The sequence below is a fragment of the Apodemus sylvaticus genome, chromosome 1 (assembly GCF_947179515.1).
Source record: "Apodemus sylvaticus chromosome 1, mApoSyl1.1, whole genome shotgun sequence".
Taxonomy (NCBI): domain Eukaryota; kingdom Metazoa; phylum Chordata; class Mammalia; order Rodentia; family Muridae; genus Apodemus; species Apodemus sylvaticus.
In genome coordinates, this window is record NC_067472.1 from 201,783,191 (window position 1) to 201,806,372 (window position 23,182).

The window sequence follows — 23,182 nt, forward strand, 5'->3', positions numbered from 1 at the left end:
GGGTCCCACAGGTGAAGAGCTTCATCGAGACGCAGAAGGCACTACTGGCTGAGATCCAGAACGGCTGCAAGCGCAACTTTGTGCTAGTTCGAGAGCGTGAGGAGAAGCAGCAGCTGCAGCTGTCAGCCTCCATGCCTGAGATCACCATCACTGCGCCCCAGCCCCTGGAAGAGTCTGGGGACCTGACAGCCATAGGGTCTCAGAATGGGGCCCCGAGCCCTGGGCCTGGCCCTGACTCAGACTCAGACTCAGACTCTGACAGGGAGGAGCAGGAGGCCGAGGAGGAGGACCAACAAGACCAGCAGAGGGACAAGGGGGGCACTGACGGGAGTTCCTCGGCCCCCTGCCCTGCCCTCGTACCCTCCACGGACTCCCTAGGCCCTGGTGACAAGAGCCCCCCCGGGAGTCCCTCCTCTCCCGCTGAGCAGCGTATTTCTGTCTCCAGCCCAGGCCGAGGCCACAAGGTATTTGTGGTGACCCGGGTGGAGAGTCCACCTGAGAGGCCAGAGCCCCCTGTTCCCCCCTCCTTTGTCTCCTCTCCTCCACCCTCTCCTCCCTCCCCGCCTGCCTCGCCGCCATCTCAGACCATGGACACCCAGGACCCAGAGTCACCTGAGGCTCAGCCACAGCCGGAGCCATCTCAGGCAGGGCAGCCACTGCCCAATGGCCTGAAGCCTGAGTTTGCCCTCACACTTCCCCCAGAGCCACCCCCGGGCCTGGAGGCCAAAGGAGGCGGCTGCAGCCTGGAGCACGGTAAGGAGTGGGGAGGCTATCCAGGGGACGCCTGCCTGTGGGTGGACGGAGCCCTGCTCTGCAGCATGGCCCATAAGGACATAGGAAAAGGGGTTCCCAGTCTGGGCCCCAGACCTCCCACGGGGGTGGGGACTGTGTGGTCTGGAGGGACAAGGCCATGGCCCCACCTGCCTCTAAGGAAGCCGCCACCTACTGCCTACAGCACTGCACCGCTCCCAGGGTGCCAGCAAGCTGGAGGAGCTGCTCCTAGAGGCCAGTCAGGAGGCCCAGCGGGACACACTGTGACACTGTAAGTAGGTGCCGTGGGCCATCTCCAGCTGTGAGGAGGACTGGGCGGGAGGAGCCGAGACCCTGTTCTCACCATCCTCCATCTCTATCCTAGTTCTTTTCCGGATGGTCTGCGATGAGCTGAAGCCATCCCCAAGGATCTGCTGACTCCCGGCCTAGCCCCCCAGGGAACCAGGCGGGGCATCCCAGGCCTCGCCACAACACTACAGCCGCAAGGGGCACAGGCCTGGGAGCGGCTCCCTGGACTTGAGCGTGTATTTATGGGTCTGCCGCTCCCCAGGGTGGGGCTGGGCCTGGGCCGCAGGAGGAAGAGGCGCGAGGAGCTCTCCAGGGTCCTGAAGGGCCGGTGGCCAGCCTGTCCTGGAGGAGTAGGAGTGGGGCAGCCGCGTGCCGGCTCCCGACCCCTCTCAGGACCTGGCTGGTGAGCGTGGTGGTAGTTTGCCAGCCCCTGTGGGGTGGGGCCAGCGAGAAGGAACAGAGCTTTTTTTCTAAAGTGCAATAAAACCTATCAGGGAGCTGGGCAAGCAGCAGTGTGACTCTGGACCTGCTGCCCGGGCCACGGAGGCTGCACCCCGGCAGGCACTACAGCAGGGGCAGTGGGTGGGTGGACGGTGAGGGCGGGCTGGGCCGGGCCGCTCGGGGGGAGCAGCTCTCACGGCTTTTCTAATAAACGGAGCTGGGTTCACCTGTGCCTCTGTTTCCTGCTGGGCCCAGGTACTCAAGCGATGGGAGGGAGTGTGCTTGGTGCCGGTGATCCCCAGAAGAAACCCAGAAGGCTGGACACACCTCCCCCTCCCTGTCAACCCACCCCTCAAGAAGCCCACCCAGCTGCTGCTCTCCTGCCCCTCACAGCCAGGCTGAGGTTCTGGGGGAGGGGGGCAGCAGGTCCAGCCTTTCCCCTCCTCACCCTTTGTTAGAGTGTGCACAAGGCTAAGCTGCCTGCTCTGTCACTGGCATGGCCTGGCTTCCGGGATGTGTGTGGCTCAGCCGGGTGCGTTCCTCCTCGGAAGGCCTTAGGTCAGCCTCAGGCACTACAGAACAGAGAACCCAGGGAGAGCCTCTGTAGGAAATGGCTGCCGGCTGCCTTCCTTCCTGTGTGGACGCAGGCTGCCTCCTCCTGGTGCCCATGTCCTTTCTGTCATAACCCGGGACCCTCCACCCTCACCATCGTGTCTGTCGGAATCGCCTGCTTGCTTGGGTTTTCCTCCCTAATGAATTTTTAGGCACAGAAGTGTGGGTGTACAAGTCAGTGTGTAAATGTGGTGCATGCCTACTGCGGCACACTCGTGGAGCCCAGGAGAATCCTGGGTATCACCTCAGAGATGCTGCCTTCCTCCGTTGCAGGTGCCCAGCTTGCAACCCTGTCAGGAAGTATGCTTCACCACAGTGACCTGGGGGACCCAGGACTCCCTTGAGAGGACTCCAAAACGTGTGACAGTCTATAAAAGGGCAGTTGGGGGCCAGAGGGCAAGGTTCAGTGGTGTAGGACTTACCAGACATGCCCCAGGTCTACCCTTAGCATATCTAAAAGATACACAGACACACACAACGTCGTAGCTGTCTGTACACCTGTGGACCCAGTCACCCGGGAAGGGAAATGGGGTTCACTGAAGCCCAGAAACTCCAGGCTATGCCACAGGGCTGGCCATGTGACAACAGTATTGGAGTGACAAGCCACAGGCTGGAAAGGTTCCCTCATTCTCAGAACCTCTATGCAGGAGACAACGTCCAGTAGCAGCCTCAGCCCTCATGGCCTGTCGCTGTTGGTGCGGCCTTCCAGAGCGTGTGGGTCAGTCAGCTCTAGGGCTCACTGGATCCCAGCGCCCTGGGACTGCGGGCCCATTTGATGACAGAGGCCATCATTTGGCCACATATGTCTTCCCTCTGAGAACTCAGCCACTTGTCTTTTTTGTTTTGGGACAGGGTTTCTCTGTGTAGCCCTGGCTGTCCTGGAACTCACTGTGTAGACAGACCAGGCTGGCCTTGAATCTGAGGATTGCGCCTGCCCCTACCTCCTGAGTGCTGGGATTAAAGATGTATGCTGCCAACTGGCCTGGTTTTGAAGCTGTAGTGAGTCCTAGTGACCTGAATACCCTGACAGGAAATGTCCCTAGCCAGACTTCTGGCGCCCAGCATAGAGGCAGCCACTGCAGGCATGCGCTGGCTGTCACCCTGAGGCCTACAAGCCTCCGTCATCCTGGGGCAGACGGAGGGTCTTGTCTACTCAGCCCGTTGCAGTAGCAGGAGAGTCATGGACTGCCTTCTGGTTGGTGACAGCCAGCTTCTTGGCCAGTGTGAGTTCCCACAAAAGCCATGTCGTATATGGGGCAAAGAGTATACACCTGCTTGGACACACCCATTCCAGCCTCAACTTAGAGAAGATGCTGAGGCTGGCAGAGGTGGGGAGACAGCAGGCCCAGTGAGCCAGCGAGGCCGTCAGTACTGCAGCTTCACCCTCGGCAGCAGCGTCTGCCTTGCGTTTCTCTGTAGTCCTGGCTGTCCTGGAACTCACTCTGTAGACCAGGCTGGCCTCAAACTCAGAGATCCGCCTGCCTCTGCCTCCCAAGTGCTGGGATCACAGGTGTGTGTCAAATAATAAATTTTAATTTTAAAATTTATTTATTAAATGTTATTAATTTATTAAAATGTTAAAAAATAAATACTTGGCTGGGCAATGGTGGTGCACACCTGTAATCCCAGCACTTGGGAGGCAGAGGCAGGTGGATTTCTGAGTTCGAGGCCAGCCTGGTCTACAGAGTGAGTTCCAGGACAGCCAGGGCTACACAGAGAAACCCTGTCTCAAATAAATAAATACCTATATACATACTTTTATTTTTCTTGTTTTTATTTTTTGAGACAGGGTCTCTCTCTCTCTCTCTCTCTCTCTCTCTCTCTCTCTCTCTCTCTCTCTCTCTCTCTCTCTCTCTCTCCATGGCCCTGGCTGTCCTGGAGCTCAAGAGATCCGCAAGCATACTTACTAAGAGAGAACAGAGTGGGGGGGAGGGGGATTCAAGGACAGGGACAGCTTGTGGGAAAGGTTCTCTATTGATGTGGGCCTTGTGTGTTGTGCTTGGGTTGGCAGGCTTGACAGCCTCTGTCTCTGACCACTATGGTCTTCCCAACCCTTTTTTTGGGGGGGGGAGGCTTAAATTACCAATTTAGATTTTTAAATTATATTTACTTGATTTTTGTGGGGGTGCGATTTCCATGACATCACAGATGTGGCAGCTTGCTGGAGTCAGTTTTCCCTTTTACCCTGTGGGTCTGTGGGACCACACCTAGTTGCCCGGCTTGGCCACAGACACACTGAGCCATCTTGCTGGTCTGTGAGACTGTGGGAGGGAAATGGTATAGAGGAACTGGTTGAAGACCAGGCCGGGTTCTTAGCTGGCCCCCCAAAACATCCCTCTGTATGAAGGTTGGTTGACCTGAGGGACCTCATCAAGGCCTCCTAGCACGGTGGAGTGCACCTGTTGGCTCACTATGTGCCCAGGATCTCGGGCGGGTTAGCAGCTGGTCATCCTGGGCACACTGGAACTTTTCGTGAGCTCTAAGGTGCAGGCAAAGCAATCGACCTGGGGCCAGGGGCACAGTGCCTCTCTCTGCTGCCTGTTGATTTGGGCTTCCCCCATGTCTATACAGAATGCTTCTCAGAAATAGGCAGTGGCAACAGACTCCACAATACTGCGAGACGGTTTGGTTTGGAGGATTTGTCTGTCACAGGGCCTCTCTTTGTAGTCCTGGTTTTTCTGAAACCCGTTGTGTAGAACAGACTGTCCTTGAACTCACAGAGATCCTGCCCCTGCCTCCCGGTTTTTAAAGATTTATTGCTTCATGTGTGAGTGTTGCCTGTGTGTTTATGTGTCCATATGCGCGTGCAGGACCCACAGAGGCCAGGAGAGGTTTGTCAGATCCCCGGAACTGTGTTGGGCCAGGTTCTCTGCAAAAGCAGCAGATGTTCCTAACTACCAGACCTGTGTGCGGCACACCTCAGAGGATCTGACCCTAGCCCTGATGCCATCTCTCAGGTCTGGGGGTAGCCTCGGTTCCTGGCGGGCGGGCGGGCGCTGAGACATTTCAGACAGTTGGGTCTTGGAACAATGCTTTCCACTCCATACTGAATATGGAAGTTTAACAGGGTGTGGAGAACCCCTATTCTTACTTTTAGTTATGTATTTGTCATCTTGTTAAATATTTTATCTTTATAGGTTTGTGCGTGTGTGTGTGCGTGTGTGTGTGTGTGCGTGTGTGCGTGTGTGCGTGTGTGTGTTCATGCATGTGAGAGCAGTGTCCAGAGGGACCAAAGGAGGACATAGAGTTCCCTGGAGCTGAAACCTCCTTATGTGGGTTTTGGATCCACGGGTGGGTCCTCGTGCTCTGAACTACCGTCACTGGCCACCACATGAAGCACTTTTTTTTTTTTTGACAGTATAGAGGTTTTATTCAGTGGGTCTCTGTGTCTAGAAGAATGTGTTGGGCCTCTTGGTGGTGAAGCGTGGCTTGTGCTGGCGCCGCAACACCCGGTGGGGCAACGGGAACTTGATCTTGGAGTCGTGGAACTGCTTGACAGCTGGCCAGCGGCACTTGCCAGCTGCAATCTCCTCCACCTTCATGATCTGGATGGAGTGTGCGCGGGCACGGTGCCGGGCACCCATGTCTCGGTAGCACTGTGTGACCACGCCAGCGGTGGTCAGGTCACGGTATTCTCGGTACATGTTGTGAGTGCCACTGCGCAAGTCGTAGCGCAGCCAGATGCCGAAGTTCTTCACACGCAGGGGTGACTTCTCAAACACCTGCCCGCAGTACACAATCTCCCCAGATGACTTCTTCATCTTCTTCAGCTGTGACACAAAGTACCAGAAGCGGGACTTGGCCACCACATGGTTGGGTGCAAAGATCCGCATACGGTACAGTGGCGGTGTGTGGCATTTTGGGGTTGGCAAGCAGCGCCCCACCACCTTGTACTCCCAAAGCGTGCCCGACGCCTTCATGGCACTGCGCGCTCGTTCACCGCCAGTCACAAAAGAAAGCACTTTTTCTTTGTGTGTGTATACATATTGTGTACATGTGTGTACTTGTGGGAATTGGTTCTCTTTCACTCTGTGGCTCGTAGTGGTCTAGTTCTGGTTATCAAGCTCGGCAGCAAAAGCCTTCATTGGCTGACTGAGATAGGGTCTCACTCTGCAGCTCTGGCAGCTTAGAACTCAGTAAACCAGGCTGGCTTGTTGGAACCCACACAGATCTGCCTCCTCCGCCTCCTCCTCAAGTGCAGGGACAGAAAGTGTAAGCCGGCCTGGCGTGGCCCTTGGGTCTCTGCAATGCAGTACTTAGTTAGCTCTGCCTTCCTTCCTCACGGCGCCGGGTGGGAAACCCCGGGCTGAGTGTGTGGCTGTGTCACTGGGGACTCCGGAGCCACCCACAGGAGGGATGCCCATCCTTGACCTCTGACGGTACCAGCAGGGACGGTCCCATCTGCCTGGCCTGGCTCTGATTACATCCCTCTCAGCTCCCAATCCCGTTCCTCAGCTTCCCTGCTGGTGACGTCTGCACAGATGACAACCAGGTCCAGCCCGTGGCCCAGGAGTGACTTGTGAAACAAGTGCCTCAGCAGTCCTCTTGGACAGTTACCTGCCTCTCTGGGGAAGGCAGTGCCACTCAGGCATAACACGCATGCTGAGGGGCAGGGCCACCTAGTGAGGTCACAGGCCCTGCCCTGGGAAGTGCCAGTTCCTGTCCTGCCCACCGAGGGCTGGCTAGGGCGTGGGGACAAAGGCCTGGGATGCCTTGAGGCCTGGGCGCTCCCCTTCGCCTGACTCAACTTGGCGTCACCCCTGCAACCTCGCTCAGCCTCCTACCACCCGGGATGTCAGCCTGAGTTGCCAGGATGCCGTCCAGAGGCCTGGTTACCTGAGGAGGAAGTGGGTCAGACGCATCCTCACCTAGCCAGAAATCCAAGACATGAAAGACAGCCTTGGCTTTCCACAGCTTCCTTTATTACTTCTGGGACTCCATGTTTCAGAGACGCCTCCGCTCGCTCAGACCCTTGTGGAGCAGCTGCCGCTCCCGGAAGCGAGTACCTGACGCCCTTTGGCTTCCAGAGTGGTCACGTGTGTGGTGTGTGGCCATCCCATACCCCATTGCTCTTGAGTCAACTCTTGCCATCAGGGCAGGGGGACGTTGCTGTCCCCTGTGGCTGGTGTTCTCCATCCCAAACCCAAGCAGCCTCTAAACCCCTGAAATTAAAGGACTCAGGCCGTCGGCCTCGGCTTGCCCCCATGGGTCCGGTCCCGGGTCTGATGTGCCTCTCTACTGTGTCCTGATCCTTGGCCGGCTTGGGACGTGCCTGCGGCGATAGTAGCTCTGGGACTGGTCTGGGGACGGTCCTGGGATGGGGACTTGGGCGGGCTGGGCGGCTTGAGCGCGCTGACGGCCCGAATGAGGCCCATGCGGCGGCGGATGGAATGGTCCAGGTTGACCGTGCAGCGCAGCAAACTCTGCGCCTCAGCCACGGTGAAGGGGAAATCAGTGCCCAGAAAGCGCTCGAAAAGCTCGGGATCGCCATCCAGGTCCAGTACGTTCTGCAAGGACTTGGTCATGGTGTGCAGCTCGCGACTGTTGTCGCAGAAGACGTCCCAGAGACGCGCGCGCCCCTCTGGCGCGCCCCCTGCCTGCTGCCGGTCCTCCAGGCACTGCAGCACCCAACTGAGTCGACAAGGCCACTGGTTGGCGAGCACGACCCAGGCCACCGCGTGGCGCGGTGTGGGTCCCACGCGGTCGGGCTGCTGCTGCTGCTGCTGCTGCAACAGGCGCACGGTAATGGGCACCGTATTGACGATGCGCCGCATGGACACCACGTTGTCGGGCACGTACTCGTACAAGCAGTCGCCCTCGTCGTGCAGGCAGCACAGCGCCTCCTGGATGCGTCGCGCCGCCTCCGCGTCCACGCGGCTCTGCGTGCGCTCGGCGTCTGCCTGGGTCTCTACCGCCAGCAGCTGAGCGCCCTCGCCCGAGCCCGAGTCCCCAGGGCTCTGCGGCTGCAGCTTGATCGTCAAGTCCCGGAACAACAGATCGTCCCGGCTACGCACCGCGTCGTGCAGGAACTGCAACTTGGTGCGACGGCCCATGACCGGCACGGAGAAGGGTAGCGTGACCGTGCGGTTGAGGAACAGGTAGCCGTTGTCAGCTGTGCCCTTCATGTTTCCCGCGCTCTCTAGGCACGCGGCCAGGATGCTGGGGTCCACCACTAGGATGAAGATGAAGGGCGCGTGGCTGTCGGACAGCAGAGTGTTGATGGCGTTCAGCACGCCCACCACACGCTCCGGGTAGCACGTGTCCAGCCCGGTGACCTCGAGGACCACCCGCAGCCGGCGTCGCTGGTAGATCTCCAGGAAGCACAAGAAATCGGTGAGCAGCTCCACCTCCTTCTTCACCTCGCACATGAAGCCCAGCTGGCTGCCGAACTTCTCACGCGACACCAGGCGCTCGATCTTCTTGCGCTGGCTCACGAACAGATGCTTGCCCACGGAGTACACGGCCATGAGCAGCCCCGAGCCGGACAGCGTGGTGGCCGCGCCGCCCAGCGCTTTGAGCACGCCGCGCTCTCCGTGGCCCGGCGCGTGGCCTCCCAGCGACAGGTACAGCAGCCCCACGCCCAGGCACAGCGCGGCCAGCAGCGCCAGCAGCGCCAAGCACACGCGACGTCGGCAGTGCCACTCGCGTTGGCAGAGGCCATCGCGCGGGCCACAGGGCTTGTTGCCCAGCACCGAGTACACGCTGAAGGGCAGCGCGCCGTAGTGGTGGCGGATGCCCTCGCACAGCGTCGTCACCAGCCCCGCCCACAGCTTGTCGGTGCCGGCGTACTGCCAGGCGCTGAAGCGGATGAACAGGAAGCGCACGTTCCTGCGCCGCAGGTGCAGCTCCGTGATCACCGGCTGCAGAAACACCAGGAACCACAGCAGCTGCGGGACGCCCCAGCCGCGCACACGCCGCGGCTGCCACTGCACGCGCTGCAGCTCCTCGCTCTCGCGCTGCGCGGCCTCCTGCTGCATCAGCGCTGGGGGACAGGAGAGAAGGCGTCGGTCGGGGAGACGCTGCTGGTGCGCGTGGAAGGAAGGAAGGAAGGAAGGAAGGAAGGAAGGAAGGAAGGAAGGGGCCTGGAGGTCGAGGACGGAACTAGGGACCTCCCTGGGCGAGGGCGACAGGGAGGTGGAAAGAGCCAGGGCCAGCCACCAGGGAGAGGCAGCCTGGATGTCACAAGAAAGACGCGCCGGGCAGTGGTGGCGCACGGCACGCCTTTAATCCCAGCACTTGGAAGGCAAAAGCCAGCGGATTTCTGAGTTTGAGGCCAGACTGGTAAAGAAAAGAAAAGAGAAGAGGGGAGGGGAAGGGGAAGGGAGGGGAGGGGAGAAGAAAAGAGAAAAGAAAAAAGAGAAAAGAAAAGAAAGAGACCCGGCCTTAAGTGGTGGCCACTCCGGGAATGGGTGGATGGATGAATGAATGGAATGACTGGGTAGACTATTGATGGAAAGAGGAACGGACGAATGAAATACTTGTATACGAGAGCATGGGTAGATACATGAGCAAATGAGTGAAGGGCCAAGGTGCAGGATGATGAATGGACGCACAAACGAACGAATGAATGAATGAATGAATGAATGGATGGGTGGAATGTAGGAAGAGAACGGACGCCCCACCGTAGCAAGTGCAGCCGCGTCTTTCTCTCGGTCATGTCTGGACCCCCCACACGCCCAGGAGGCGCTGGTGGGATCTGAGCACTGGGTGGTGAGCACTCTGGGGCAGGGTGCGAGGCCTGTGGTGACTGAGCGGGACTGTCATCTCTGTCATCTCGCCCGGGACCTAGCCCAGGGCTGGAACGCAGGAACATCCTTCTCTACAGCCCGACCTGACGCGTCCTGTCCCCCACCCATGCTCAGCGTGTGCAGATACTCACTCGTGATTTTATCCAACATTAAGTGAAGACGGCAGCCGAAGGGAGCGTAGAAGCCCACCGTCACCGGGACAGGCACGTGACACAGGGTTTTAGCCAGACAGCTGCAGTAGACATCATCCTCCGTCAGGATGTCTAGGGGTGGGAAAGGGAAACTGAGTCAATGAGGCTGATTGGGCGCCACCCTCCCTCCTCCCATGTGTCCTCCATGCCTTCAGCCCTGCTCTGGCCCCAGCATACTCTCCCTGAGTCCCCAAGGTGACCCAGGTCAAACCCCTACATGGAAGGCATCTCCCCCCCTTCCCGGCTCCGGCCCTGTGCTGTCCCCACCTCTACTCTGCGGCCCGGAGGCTTATAGGATCTGCTGCCTTGGTCCTGCCCCTCTAGGCCTGCTCAACCCCTTACACGCCTGTGCTTCTCCTAGGAAAATCCCATGGGCCTTTCTTTTCTTTTCTTCTTTTTTTTTTTTTATATTTTTTATTTACATTTCAAATGATTTCTCCTTTTCTAGCCCCCCACTCCCCGAAAGTCCCGTAAGCCCCTTTCTCTCCCCCTGTCCTCCCACCCACCCCTTCCCACTTCCCTGTTCTAGTTTTGCCATATACTGTTTCACTGAGTGTTTCCAGAACAAGGGGCCACTCCTGCTTTCTTCTTGTACCTCATTTGATGTGTGGATTATGTTTTGGGTATTCCAGTTTTCTAGGATAATATCCACTTATTAGTGAGTGCATCCCATGGACCTTTCTTGGGGCACAAGAGCCTTGGCTGCACCCTCACTCCTTCAAAGCCACGCCCAGCCCCCGCTCCCAGGGCTGCCCTAGTCCTCACAGGGATTTGGGAACTGAGGCCTGTGAGCCCCTGGAGACAGAGTCATGGACCCTGGTCAATGTCCCTGTATCCAATGGCCACTTGGGAAAAAGTTCCTTGTCCAGAGGACCTCAGACACAAGCACCATAATGTCCCTTTTGCAGGGGACACCCTGTCCCCTGAGAATTGCTTCTTGGACCTAGAATTGGGGTGTCTAAAAGGTGGGACCCAATCACGGAAGCTGAGTCAGCCTTACGGGGTGTAGTGGGCTGTGGGGTGGGACAGTGCCCGGAGACAGGGCCAGGAGGAAACTTGGGACAAGGTGAGCTGAGGTGACAGTGACCTGCCTGGGCAGGCCTCGTCCCCAACCATGCCTAATCAATGGGTGATGTCACTTTGCTAAGTCTTTTTCTGAGTATGAAATGGGCAGCCCGGCCCCAGGCACCCTGGCGTGAGTCCTCATGAATTACCTGGTGCAGCTGTGTCCTCACGTCCGCCACCACTCCCGAACCCGGGCAGGCTGCTAGCCCCTCCCTCCCTGCCCTGATGGACTCCTGGCCCTTCTCAGATACAGGCCCCTCGGAGCCTGTGCCTAGTGTGACGCTGCCTGCCGTCTGCGTTGCACTCTAATGAGGTCTGGTACGATGGCCCCGTTTCAAGCCCAGGCCCCCTCCCTTTCCTGCCTGTCCTCACTGTGGTGGTCGCCTAGAGACCCTACAATTCCTCACTGAGCTGTCCTCCTATGGGGTGCTGTATCAAGCGACCGCATCCCCCCATCTGAGTGCTCTCCGCTCCCCCACTTCTTTAACCTCCACTCTAGACCTGTGTCACCCCCTGACCCCCAGCGCCAGAGCTGGCCAACAAGCTGCCCCAGGTCCTCATCCCCCCTGCCCCTTGTCCTCACTGGCCTTGTGGGCCAGCGAGGGAGGCCTAAGAAGAAGGAACAGCAGAGGCAGAGACAGGGGACAGGGGACAGGGGCAGAGAGACCGAGCACAGGCCTGGCCCGGAAGTCAGGGACCCCAAGAGTTAAGGCAGAGACCCAGGAGTTGGGATGAGCGCCCTGCTGACAGGGCCCAGAGTGTGTGCGGAGTGGGGACAGGCCCGGAGTGCAGCCAAGGAGCAGAAGGCCCAGGCAGGAGCAAGGCAGATAGGCGGGCGGGCGGGCGGGCGGGCGCAGCCCCAGAAGGAAGGCCTGAACTGAGCACCGGCGCCGTAGGAGGTGAAGGAACCGCAGGCTGCGGGCGCAGGCAGGGGCCGCGCCTCGGTGGGCTCGCTGGGCTCCAGGAGGGCGCCGGCTGCAGAGGGCAGGGCTGGGCCGCTGCTGGCCATGGCCGATACTGCGGTGGGTGAGGAGGTGACAGGCTGGGGGGCGCTGGCTGGTCCCATGCGGGCAGCGGCGGTTGCTGGTGACCCTTTCTGGGCCCCGAGAACGGGACAGAGCCGCTGCCGCAGCGGGCTGGGAGGGAGGGGTGGGGGTTGACGCTGCTGCTGCTGCCGCCGCTGTCGCTGCAGAATAAGGGGCTGGGGACACCGGCGACAGCCGCTGCCACCTCGGTGGCTGCGGTAGGTCTGCTGCCAGTGAGCCTGAGGGGACAGCTGACAGGGCCCATGGGTGTGAGTGGCCACAGGGTCCTGGTACCACTGACGGCTGCATCCTGGAAGGAAGGAAGTGGGGGTGACTGGGACTGAGTCCCAGTCCCCCGGGGACGCTGGCTTGAACCAGGCTGTGCTGTTTGGTGAGGCTGCACTGGAGCATCCGTGGGAGCCCCAGAGGCCCCAGAAGTGAGAGGGGCTCAAAGGACCCAGGGGAGGGCAGGGGCATGACACACGGGGTTTGTGCTTTTCAGGGAGGACGGAGAGAGGACACCATCAGATATCCGTGCATCTTGGCACCCCAAATCCTGAGACTAACTTCCTATATCCCAAGGGAATATCCCTACAGCCTCAGGGTGAGGAGGGTTGAGGGCCTGGCCGGTCAGAAGTGGCCAGAGTGGCGGCCATGGAGGAGGGAGGGACAGGCCCAGAGCTGAGAAGGCAGGTGGGCCCTGAGCTGCCAGACCCAGGAGTCTGTGACAGTCTTAACAGGAAGTCACCGGCCCCTCCTCGCTTGCCTTCTTCCTTGTGGGAACCTACCTGAGCCACCAACTCATACACACTCAGAGGCGGAGGGGCCGCCCTGCTCGCCTCCCTTCTCCCACCATGCGGCTCCTCTGGAGGCCGCCCCACAGCATGGAGACCTGCACACGGCACTCCCCTGCTCCCGCCCCACACGGACACTCAACTCTACAGGAGACCAGCAAGGTGGTACACACCTGTAGTCTCAGGTTCATGGGAGCTGGGGCAGGAGGAGTGTTTGAACCTAGGTCAAGGCCAGCCTGGGCTCTCTGTAGCCCAGGCTAACCCAGAACTTGCAACAATCCTCCTGTGTCATCTTGGGAAATGCTGGGACTCCAGGCATGTGCCACATTGGCTCTTGGGGCTTTTCTCCCTGGAGCCCGTTTGCCCCTTGTATATAAATTCAGCGCCCAGCCGCCCCTACCTGCGTCTCCTGCCACCCCCCACCCCCTCAGAAGTGAACCCTTACCTTTTTGGTGCCCCAACTCAGGGTCCAAAAAGTATTGTTCATTGGGGGTCCGGGCATTCTTGGTGAAGTGCACATTGTAGTTCTTCTGCATGGCGGGCCGAGGCTTCAGCGACCCTGTCCTACATAGAAGGGTTGGTGTTCAGCTTGGGGGGCCCTGGCTCCCTGGTTGTAAGATGGCCCCCGTGACCTTGGACAGGCAAAAGGTGCAGTAAAGATTTGGGGGGGGGGTGTTCCCTGGGTCACTGGAGTGAGCACCGAATGCTCACATGAAAGACAATGGCCAGATGGCTGGGGGTTCCTGCGGGGCGTACAGAGGTTGTGGGGAGGTTTGGGGACACTGGTGCGGCCTGACCTGGGGCACCACCAAGGACAGATGGACTGAGGGCTAAGGGTTAGAAACTACCCAACATGGTGGACATGCCTTTAATCCCAGCGCTCAGGAGACAGAGGCGGGGGCCACTGAGTTCCAGGCTAGAAAGAGCTACACAGTGAGGTCTTCTCTCATAAATGAAGAGCGTAAACAAACAAACAAATAAATTTGGGGACTCAACAAGGAGATGGAGAGAAGGGGGGCTCTGGGAAACAGGTGGCCTTCTGCGGAGTCACCGGCAGCCTCTGGGGGGCAGCGTGTGTCACAGCTTCAGAGAACGAGTCAAAGGCAGCTGGGGAAGCCACAGTCTGGCTCAGGGCCGTGAGGACCTGTGGTTAGAGCCGGGGGCCCCACCTGTCCCCGCACGCCGCCCCACCCCTGCGCCCACCCCAGCCTGAGCTCTGAGGACGTACCTGGCGGTGGCCGCGCGGCCCCAGCTCCCTGCCCGTGGCCCCGCGCAGGCCTGGCTGGAGCCGGTGGCGCCCGCTCGCTGCTCGCTCGGCCGGTTCTCCTGCGTGCGTCCCCGCCCTCTGGGCAGGCGCCCGGCCTGCTGCTCTCTAGGACTGGGCGCCCCTGACAGGGTGAACCCGGGAGGGGTGGGGAGTCGGCAGCAGCCCTCGCACAGGCTCCCGCGCACCTCCTCTGTAGGGAGGAGGCAGGGCGAATCTAAAGGACGCGGTCGCTCGGCTCGTTCCACCGGGGCCCAGCTGTGTGACTCCGGCCCAGTGACTTCATCTCTCTGAGCCTCCGCTTCCTCGTTGCTGAATAGACCAGGTTGGCACCTGCTTTTTGAAGTTGTCAAAGAGATGAGTCCGCCCAGCCCGGGGCTGGCCCTTCCGTACACCACCTGCTGACCCATTTACCAGGGGCCGCAGCGGGCGGGCGCCTCACCCAGCACCCTGGCAACAGCACAAACGGGGGGGGGGACGGCTGAGCCTGGCCACTCAGTGCCCCCCTTTATCATCACAACCCACGGGGCTGTGATAGTGCCCACTTCACAGATGAGAAAACCGAGGCCCAGAGACACAAAGCACCTTCCCTGCCCCAGACCACACAGTAGGAAGCTGAAAGCAGGCGGGGACTTCTGGGCCCTGCTGTGCTCTAACAGGACCACGGTGGTGCTGGGCAGAGGACACTCTACCCTGCTAACTCTTTCCTCGAATCAGCTGGGGCTGGCGTGGGGGAGGCTCCCTGCTGTCAGGGCCTGGCCGCCTTCCTCCATCGTGAAGTTCCTTTTCTGCCAGCTGTCCCTCGAGCCCCTTCTTTAGGAACTGTCCCCGGAAGACAGGGATTGTATCTCGAGGGGACCTGTGGGGTGCCAGCTCCTGCTCACAAGGCTGTGCAGCGAAGGGGCGGAGCTCCAGCGGAGGCTGCTGGTCCTGAGAGGGGACCAGGGCGGAGCTGACCGGGCAGGGGTCAGCGTTTAGTGGTGGGAAACTGGGCAGGAGCAGCCTAAGGAACACAGCGTCTGGACCACAACCCACTGAGGGGCTTGCCCTCCCCACAGGGACCAGCTGAGCCCGGCAGCACACATCTGCCATCACCTGGGAGGCTGAGGCAGGACCATTGTGAGTTCGCCACCTGAGCTACAAGACAGGATCTTTTTTTTTTGTTTTGGTTTTTTGGATTGTTTTTTTTTCTTCGAGACAGGGTTTCTCTGTGTAGCCCTGGTTTTCCTGGAACTCACTCTGTAGACCAGGCTGGCCTTGAACTCAGAAATCCTCCTGCCTCTGCCTCCCAGAGTGCTGGGATTACAGGTGTGCGCCACCACCACCCAGCAAGACCTGATCATTTTACTAAATTTTATGCGTATGAATGTTTTGCTTGCATTTATGTGAGGTAAGAACACGGGCATTGGATCCTCTGAAACTGGAGTCGTAGGTGGCCGTGAGCCACCATGTGGGTGGTGGGAATCGAACCTGGGTCTTCAGCAAAAGCAACAAACACTCTGAACTTCTGACACATCTGTCCCCCCCACCCCCAGAGGCCTCGTCTTATCGGTGGCAAACTGGTGTGATGGCTCAGAAGTTAACAGTGCTAACTGCTCCTGCAGAGAACTGGATTACACACACACACACACACACACACACACAGACACACATACACACGAGCCTCACAGACACACACACAGAGACACACACAGAGACAACACACAGACATACAGAGACACACACAGACACACGAGACACACACACACACACACACACACACACACAAGCCAGCAGCCCTTGTTACTTCTCAGCACCTCAGTTTGCAGTCCCTGGGCCTCGGTGCTCACCCAGGCAGCAGTGGGCAGCCCGGATGCTACAAATACAATCGGAGCGAGGTGGCAGGGTGGGACCTGCCGGGCGGGGAGCTGCCCCAGACATGCTGGCTGGCAGAGCCCATGAGCCGGGCCAGGTGTGCCTGGAGCTTACAGGTGGGGTGGGTGCGGAGGGACACATGACGAGTCACGGCACAGGGCTGCTTCCACAGAAAGAACCTTTATTGAACAGCTGTCATCTGGTGATGCCCCAATGTCCCTCCATGCCAACTTTGAACTCATGGGCTGGCCCCACCTCCCGGGACCAAGCACACGTGACCTCCCCAGAGCCTGAGCCACAGCTTCAAGCCACCTGCAAAGGTGAGCGTGAGGCAGGGCCATGCGCCACACTGAGGCTGAGGTTAGGACAGGGCAAGCCTGGGGTCCTCAGGACTTCTGGATCACCACCTGGAACTTACCTGGAACAGAAGGGTCAAGAGAGAACAGTCCATGAGGGGCCGGCTCTTCACCCCACTCTGCGCCAACAGCCCGGGTGGCCCTGGCAGTGAGTGGGTCACAGGGGTGCGGCCCCACCCACCTGGCCTGCACTCCAGACCACAGAGGCAGGAGGGCTAGCCTGAGCTCCTGACATGTCCTGCTCATTGAGCTCTGGTCCTCACAGTGGCAGGAGTTGTCATCTAGGCCCAGCAGGCCCTCTGGGGTCAAGATAATAGCAGACAGGTGTCGAGCCACCATTCTGGGCCATGGGGAACCTGGCCAGGGTATGAGATGTCCCACGGGCCCTGGGCCCAGTTCTCTTAGAGGCACTCCCGGGATGCTGGCCGGACACGCCACTCCGTTCATGCTACCTGTCCCTGGGCCTGAAATCCACATCGCATACAGTTTGGTCACCTGGTTCCCCTTCCCAGCACTGCCGAGGGACCAAGGACGCGGACGCCCCAAAGCCTCCCTACAGCACCCATCCCCCAGTCACTCACAGGCGGGCAGGGAAGCCACGGAGGCGGTGACCAGACTCCGGAAGCCCAGCGTATGGAGGGCGCCACACAGAAGGCCGCAGGTGAAGGCCAGGAACTGGGGTGGGAGTGGGGGACAGAACACTGTGGGAAGGGGACGCCAGGCGGGGTGGGCAGATGGGCATGTCCTGTCCCTCAGTCGATACCTTGGGGGCTTCCTCTCGGTACTGCGGCCCCGAGCCCATGGTGATGAGGAGGGGAAAGCTATTGTCCTGCAGCACATAGGTCCCCTGGCAACAGAAGAGCCTGGGGCTGGGCACTGGCGGGCGGAGGGCCTCGGCGCCCCCACAAACCCACACCCAGTCCTAGGAGGCGTGTGGGGCACCGTCTGGCCATGAGGCGTCAGGAAGCAGTCCCAGCCTGGCGGGGGCGCTGGACAAGGAGCCTCTGGCCCTTGATGTGGCGGCAGGGAATGAGCGCAGCGGGCACTGCTGCCTTGTCTGAGACAAGAGGCCATGTCGGGGCCGCCCGCTCACCGTGGGTCACTCCTGAGGGGCCCTGCCACCCACTGCAGTCCTGGCCTCCCTTGGGGCTCCGAGACGGGGTAGCTGGGAATGCCTCCTACGTCCCCAGTGGGCGCTGGCGGAGTTCCCACGGCCCCTCACGCGGGGCTGGCCCGGGCCGGGCTCGCACACGCACCTGGTGGTTGGTGCGGAGGCTGTCCATGTGCTTGTGGAACATGGCCGCCCACAGATCTCTGCACAGGAACTTGAGGGCATCGAGCTCCTCCCTAAAGGCCAGTGTCTCCCGGGGCAGCCTGGATGAGGGTGTGGAACAACGCGTGCCCCACACAGGACATGCGTGGGCCCGTGAAATCTTCCCCACCCCAGGCCTTGTCAGCAGGAATCCCAACTTCAGGTCTGCCCACCCTCCCACGCAGGAGGAAGGCGGGTGGGGCAGGCTCTCACCTCTCACCCAGCGCCTGGCCCACGCGGAAGCCCAGGCCCTCCAGGACCGACAGGCTCGTCTTCTTCCCCTAGAAGGACAAGAATCTGAGGCTCGGGAGGACGCCACGCAGGCTTCTTCCCCAGTGCTCGATTCCCTCGGCCAGGAAGGCTCAGCTTCCAGGTCCTTCGAGCAGATCCCTGGGGCAGTGCCAGCCGGTCTCCTGAGCCCAGTCCCTCCTGCTGCCCCAGGCCCACGCTGTCCCTGTGAGCTCCGGGCCCAGCTGCCAGGTTCACCTAGGCCATCGGAGGGAGGCCCGTGCAAACACCCAGCCACGGAAGCAGGGAGTCGGCGGCGGGCGGGCGGGGCAGGCATCTGTTGCAGATGCGGGAGGGGGCGGGGCGGGGATGGACGACTTAGGCCAGCTGGGCTCCAGAAACTGCCTAGAGCCACTGCAGACCTGTCACCTGTCACCCCTCTCGGGGAGGCCGAGGCAGGAAGGCCTGTCCCGTGCGTGCCTGACTGCAGAGTGGACCGTGGCCAGCATGGGCAACACTACAGGCCATGCCTACAGTGCCAGCATCAGGGGTGGGGTGTGAGGGTCATCGGCAGTGCAGTGTGCAGAGGCCAGCCTGGGCTCCGTCTCACACTTACAGAAAGGGTTGGGCATGGCTCAATACTAAGGTAGTCGTCACCTAGCACAGCTGAGACCTTGCATTCAGCCCCGCCCCAGCATCACCGAGTTCAAATGAGATGCCAGCTCGGTGGAGGGACCCGGGTGAAAGGCATCTGCATTTCATATCAAGGTGTCAGCCAGGCAGTGCACAGGCCCACGAGCGCAGTGCTTGGGAGACTGAGGCAGAAGAACCACAAACTGGAGGCCAGCTGGGACTACTTACTGAGACATCCCAGCACTCCAGAGGCAGAGGCAGAGGCAGAGGCAGAGGCAGAGGCAGAGGCAGGTGGGTCTCTGTGAGTTTAAGACCAGCTTGGTCTACAGAGTGAGTTCTAGGATAGCTAGAACTTCAAAATACTGATACTTTGTTTTGAAAAAAAATAAAATAAAATAAAATAAAAAACCAAAGCAAGCCAGCAAAACGGCTCAGTGGTAAAGAAGCTGGCCCCCAAGCCTGAGGCCCACGGTGCATCTGGGGAATCACATGGCAGGACAGAAGTGCCCACCAGAGGTGGTCTTCTGGCCACATGTGTAGCGCACACCTGTAATCCCAGCACCCAGGAGGCAGAGCAGGTGGCGCCGAGTTCGAGGCCAGCCTGGTCTACAGAGTGAGTTCCAGGACAGCCAGGGCTACACAGAGAAAGCCTGTCTCGACAACAACAAGCTGCCCGTGACCTTTACATTCATGGTTCACGTTCCCTACAAAATAAGTGAATGTAATTAAAGTCAGGTCACTGAGGATCCAGGCCTCTCCCAAACGGGCAGAGACAAGGCTTCCCCTAGGAAGATGGTGAGGGCTGAGCTGGCCTCCTCCAGCACATGTGAAGAGGAAAGGGCTCGCTTTGATGGGAGATCACGTGCATCAGACAGACAGGGTTGCATGCGCGTGCCCGCACACGAAAACACACACACACACCCCACCATGACTTGCAGGCAGCACCCGGGAGACCTCTGTTGAATCAGTCACTTTGTGCTGGTGTTAGCGGGTGTTCTGAGTGCCTGGGTTGAGATACACCCTGATACTTCCCACATGTAGGGGTCCATCAGGAAGATGGGGTGGGACTAAATGTCTGCGTCTTAGTTTCTTTGTGTGCAAAAGGAAGGCAGCCCTAGAAGCTGTCCCTTGGGAATCCTCGGGGAAATTTGAGCCACAAATCAATATGTCTTATTGTGACACGCTGCACAGCAGCTGTGTCCATCAGAGAAGGTGACAGCCCCTGGCTATGGTGACGCCATGAGTTGGAGAAAGAACCCCATAAGGAGGTGGCTGTGTTCCAAGGCTCTGGAGCCTAGGATTGCCTGGCAGCGAGCGAGCCTGGGGTACCTGCTTCCCTCAGCATTCACACCAGCTCTACCACAAAGGAACATACCCATGGCCATGGCCCTACCGTGATGACAAGGAAGGCCCAATGCTCGGTGCCTCATGCTTTCTGAACGTTCTCTAGACACTCGACTGCCAGAGGGCGGGGCCTGCCCAGCTCCAGTGCTGACTAAGGCTTCTTATAAATATAAAAGTGGATTCTATCTGGAGCCCCCAGTTAATATTAAATATTTACCACAACAGTGACAGACACACAGAAGGTGCCCCACACACCCTGGTTACAGACACAGGTGGCCCAGCAGCCTGGCCAAGAGAGCAGAGGGTCCAGAAGGGTCGTCAGAAGCTCCAGTCTCTCTCCACAGACTCAACATCCCCCGGGGCAGACATCCTGGACCTGTGACCTGGATACAGTGGCCTCAGTTTCCCACATGGCACTACCTCCTCGCAGTGATGGTGACAGAGACACGGCTGAGGTCAGTGCTGGCCTGGGCAAGGGTCAATTAAGAATCTCCTGAGCTGAAAGGCCTGGAGTGGCAGGGTCAGGGGTCAGGGGTCAGGGGACAACAGAATGCGGGGGGGGGGGGGGGGCCGGGGGGAGGAGGCAGGGACGGTGGGCCGAGGAAGAAGCCCCTACCCCAGCCGTCACACTGACATGGGGACAGCACAGCCTCCAAAGGCTCTTGGATATTCTGAGTCTCTTATTCTCCTGGAGGAGACAAAGCAGGAACCCTACTACCCCTGAGAACAGACCAGAGTGGCCAGTCACTCCGTTGACCATACATAGTGGTCACACGGTCGTGGGTGGGAAAAATAGGAAATACGTAAGGAGACCATGCTAGGAGCAATGCACCCCGTGCTGGGACATGTGACATGCAGTAAGAGGCAAACATCAGTCGGGTTACACAGGCCCCTGTCCAGGGACAAATTCTGGACGTGAGGGGCTGAGTTTTTGATTCTCCCCGGGGCCTGTGCAGTTTCTAAAATCCCAGTCCTGACAAACCAAGACAAGTTGTCTGCCTCAGGTGCTGTTCTGAGGACCTGAGCACTTGACCTCTACAGGTAAAATTGCAAAAGTCCTTTTATGAAATGGAGTGTTTGCATATAGCCCACATACATTCTCCCACAGATCTCGCTTTATTTTGTTAAGGATAAAACCTAGCTCATCACTGTGTGATTCTGAGCAGGTGCTATTCTGTTGAGCCACGCCCACAACCCCTCACTGAAGCATTCTAGGCAGGGTCTCTTCCACTCAGCCACGCCCCTAGCCTCTCACTGGGGAATTCGGTTTTTTTTTGTTTGTTTGTTTGTTTGTTTTTTGTTTTGTTTTCCAGACAGGGTTTCTCTGTGTAGCCCTGGCTGTTCTCGAACTCACTCTGTAGATCAGACCAGCCTTGAACTCAGAAATCCACCTGCCTCTGCCTCCCAAGTGCTGGGATTAAAGGCGTGCACCACCACTGCCCAGCTCGCTGGGGATTCTAGGCAGGGTCTCTACCACTGAGCCACGCCCCCAGCTCCCTCACTGGGGGATTCTAGTCAGGAGCTCCTCTGCTGAACCAGACCCTAGCTTTCTTATAGACTATAAATACTTTCTATATGATTACAATGCTAATACAATGTAATTATTATATAGTTAAACCATACTGTTTAGGAAAAATTTGTAAAGTTTGTAAATAATCATTAGAGATGTAATTAATTATAAAGACGCCAGGCGGTGGTGGCGCACGCCTGTGATTTCTGAGTTCGAGGCCAGCCTGGTCTACAGAGTGAGTTCCAGGACAGCCAGGGCTACACAGAGAAACCCTATCTTGAAACAACCAAATCCAAAAAACAAAAAACAAAACAAAAAAAACTATAAAGACATCTCTGCGTCCAATTCCAGCACTTGGGAAGCGTAGGCTGGAGGGCCATGCGCTTGAGAGTCGAATAGTCTATAAATGAGATATCCTGACTCCAGGGAGGCCGAGGCCGACTGGGGGCACAGCATGCAAACCAGACACAGGAGGACCCACAATCCTAGTACTTTCCAGGCAGAGGCAGGAGGATTACCAGAAGCCAGCCTGGCCTATACAGTGAAAACCTGCTTCAAGAACCACTCGGGTTGGGGCTGCGATACTCAGGGAAGAAAAGAGCAAAGATAACGAGGGAGCGCGCACGCGGTCTCTGCAGCAGGTCCTGAACTCGCACGCAGTCCTGGAAGCTCAAGCTGCCGTGAAGCCTATGAAATCCGGGAGGTTCCTGAGACGCGAGGCTCGGGCCACACTCCCACCAAACTTATTATCTCAGTTGCAGGACCCCCCCCCCCCCGCCCCCAGCACGGACACAGCCGGTGGCAGCAGGAGCTACGAGGAGCGCCCCGGCAATTTTAAACTCTTTATTAGAGAGTCAGGTGACACAGAGCGGAGAGGAAGCAGGCTCCCCTCTTCCCAGGGCGCGCGCCTCTGCGCCACGCAGCCTCTTCGTGGCGTCCCTAGGGTGGCATGGAAGACAAGGGGAGGTTGATGGGAGTACGACACACAGGAAGGCAAAAGGGAACACATACGTGGTACATCTATTAGGGGTTACGATATTTGAGTGATCCCAGCGCTACCTTCCACATTACCGGGTTGCTCATTACTGGGGCGAATCCACACTAAAAACTCACTACGTGCTGGGGTGTAGCGCGATCAGCACGCACTTTACCCCCGCACACAGGCAGCGGGACGGACCAGACGGGGTATGGTTAGGGTGCATTTTCTAAGAAGGAAACGGAAGGATAGGAGGATTAAGATGTTGAGTTGCACACTCAGTGGGTGGTGAGGCGAGTCCTCACCTGAGCCCAATAAGAGCCAATTACCCTAATTATCAACGGCGCCCCAGGACGAGGCCTGGAACTGAGCGCCCTGTCCCGAGTCATCTCGCTCCGCCTCAGCAATGACCCGCCATAAGGCTCGATCGCACCCCATTTCTCCACCCCGAGCCACGGCGTGCCGCTCACCCCCGAGCCAGGGTCCGGGTCCGGGACCCACAGCTCCGCCACCATCTCGGTGTGCAGAAACTCGAATAGCACCGCGTCCGCCATGCGCCGCCTCGCGACCCCTAGGTAGGCCCGATCTGATTGGTGCTCCTATTTAGCCCCGCCCCCTTCTCGAAGGCGAGGGGCGGGCCCAGCGAGCCTCTTCCTGGGACCCTCGTGTTAATGTCTTCCGCCCTTACTTCGCTTCCTTCCCTGTTTCCGAGCCTTCAGACATCCGATTGGCTGAGTCTCTGATTCGTGTGAGGGTCCAAGTTTTAAAAA

The 23,182-nt window shown here is 58.9% G+C and overlaps 4 protein-coding genes across 6 annotated transcripts in view; 1 reads left to right on the forward strand and 3 right to left on the reverse strand.

Annotated features, from left to right (window-relative positions):
- The window catches only part of Ppp1r37 (protein phosphatase 1 regulatory subunit 37), a 31,681-nt gene extending 30,017 nt beyond the window's left edge, over positions 1 to 1,664 (forward strand). Inside the window, exons 11-13 of the mRNA XM_052171566.1 lie at positions 12 to 753; positions 956 to 1,042; positions 1,136 to 1,664. Coding sequence (XP_052027526.1) covers positions 12 to 753; positions 956 to 1,038 — 825 coding nt within the window. The 3' untranslated portion in view covers positions 1,039 to 1,042; positions 1,136 to 1,664. The remainder of the gene's footprint in view (positions 1 to 11; positions 754 to 955; positions 1,043 to 1,135) is intronic.
- A 3,798-nt stretch (positions 1,665 to 5,462) lies between these two features.
- LOC127675458 (60S ribosomal protein L18a-like) lies at positions 5,463 to 6,083 on the reverse strand. Its single transcript, XM_052171571.1, has one exon. The coding sequence runs from the start codon at positions 6,030 to 6,032 to the stop codon at positions 5,502 to 5,504; it is 531 nt and encodes a 176-aa protein (XP_052027531.1). The 5' UTR covers positions 6,033 to 6,083; the 3' UTR covers positions 5,463 to 5,501.
- An 886-nt stretch (positions 6,084 to 6,969) lies between these two features.
- On the reverse strand, positions 6,970 to 13,489 carry Nkpd1 (NTPase KAP family P-loop domain containing 1). The gene is made up of 4 exons (XM_052180992.1): positions 13,381 to 13,489; positions 12,002 to 12,451; positions 9,992 to 10,123; positions 6,970 to 9,094 (listed from the first exon to the last, which is right to left on the reverse strand). Exons 1-4 carry the CDS (start codon positions 13,469 to 13,471, stop codon positions 7,290 to 7,292), a joined length of 2,478 nt encoding a protein of 825 aa, XP_052036952.1. The 5' UTR covers positions 13,472 to 13,489; the 3' UTR covers positions 6,970 to 7,289.
- Positions 13,490 to 16,214: 2,725 nt separating this feature from the next.
- On the reverse strand, positions 16,215 to 23,008 carry Trappc6a (trafficking protein particle complex subunit 6A). Of its 3 annotated transcripts, none has more exons than XM_052171578.1 (7): positions 22,883 to 23,008; positions 17,935 to 18,002; positions 17,666 to 17,783; positions 17,173 to 17,256; positions 16,991 to 17,084; positions 16,591 to 16,873; positions 16,215 to 16,471 (listed from the first exon to the last, which is right to left on the reverse strand). In XM_052171578.1, the coding sequence occupies exons 1-7, from the start codon at positions 22,964 to 22,966 to the stop codon at positions 16,468 to 16,470; spliced, it is 735 nt and encodes a 244-aa protein (XP_052027538.1). In that variant the 5' UTR covers positions 22,967 to 23,008; the 3' UTR covers positions 16,215 to 16,467. The 3 variants fall into 3 exon arrangements, with proteins under 3 accessions (XP_052027538.1, XP_052027542.1, XP_052027547.1); XM_052171582.1 differs by having other exon boundaries at positions 16,673 to 16,873; positions 22,883 to 23,006; XM_052171587.1 differs by lacking the exon at positions 16,591 to 16,873 and having other exon boundaries at positions 22,883 to 23,004.
- Between the last annotated feature and the right edge of the window lie 174 nt (positions 23,009 to 23,182).

Coding starts and splice junctions, on each gene's coding strand:
- LOC127675458 (XM_052171571.1), bottom strand. CDS start 6,032: ATGAAGGCGTCGGGCACGCTTTGGGAGTACAAGGTGGTGGGGCGCTGC.
- Nkpd1 (XM_052180992.1), bottom strand. CDS start 13,471: ATGCAGAAGAACTACAATGTGCACTTCACCAAGAATGCCCGGACCCCC. Junction 12,452..13,380: donor TGAGTTGGGGCACCAAAAAG/GTAAGGGTTCAC, acceptor CCTTCCTTCCAG/GATGCAGCCGTCAGTGGTAC. Junction 9,095..9,991: donor AATGTTGGATAAAATCACGA/GTGAGTATCTGC, acceptor CCTGTCCCCCAG/CGCTGATGCAGCAGGAGGCC.
- Trappc6a (XM_052171578.1), bottom strand. CDS start 22,966: ATGGCGGACGCGGTGCTATTCGAGTTTCTGCACACCGAGATGGTGGCG. Junction 18,003..22,882: donor ACCCGGACCCTGGCTCGGGG/GTGAGCGGCACG, acceptor TTGTCCTTCTAG/GGGAAGAAGACGAGCCTGTC. Junction 17,257..17,665: donor GCCTCCGCACCAACCACCAG/GTGCGTGTGCGA, acceptor TTCTGTTGCCAG/GGGACCTATGTGCTGCAGGA.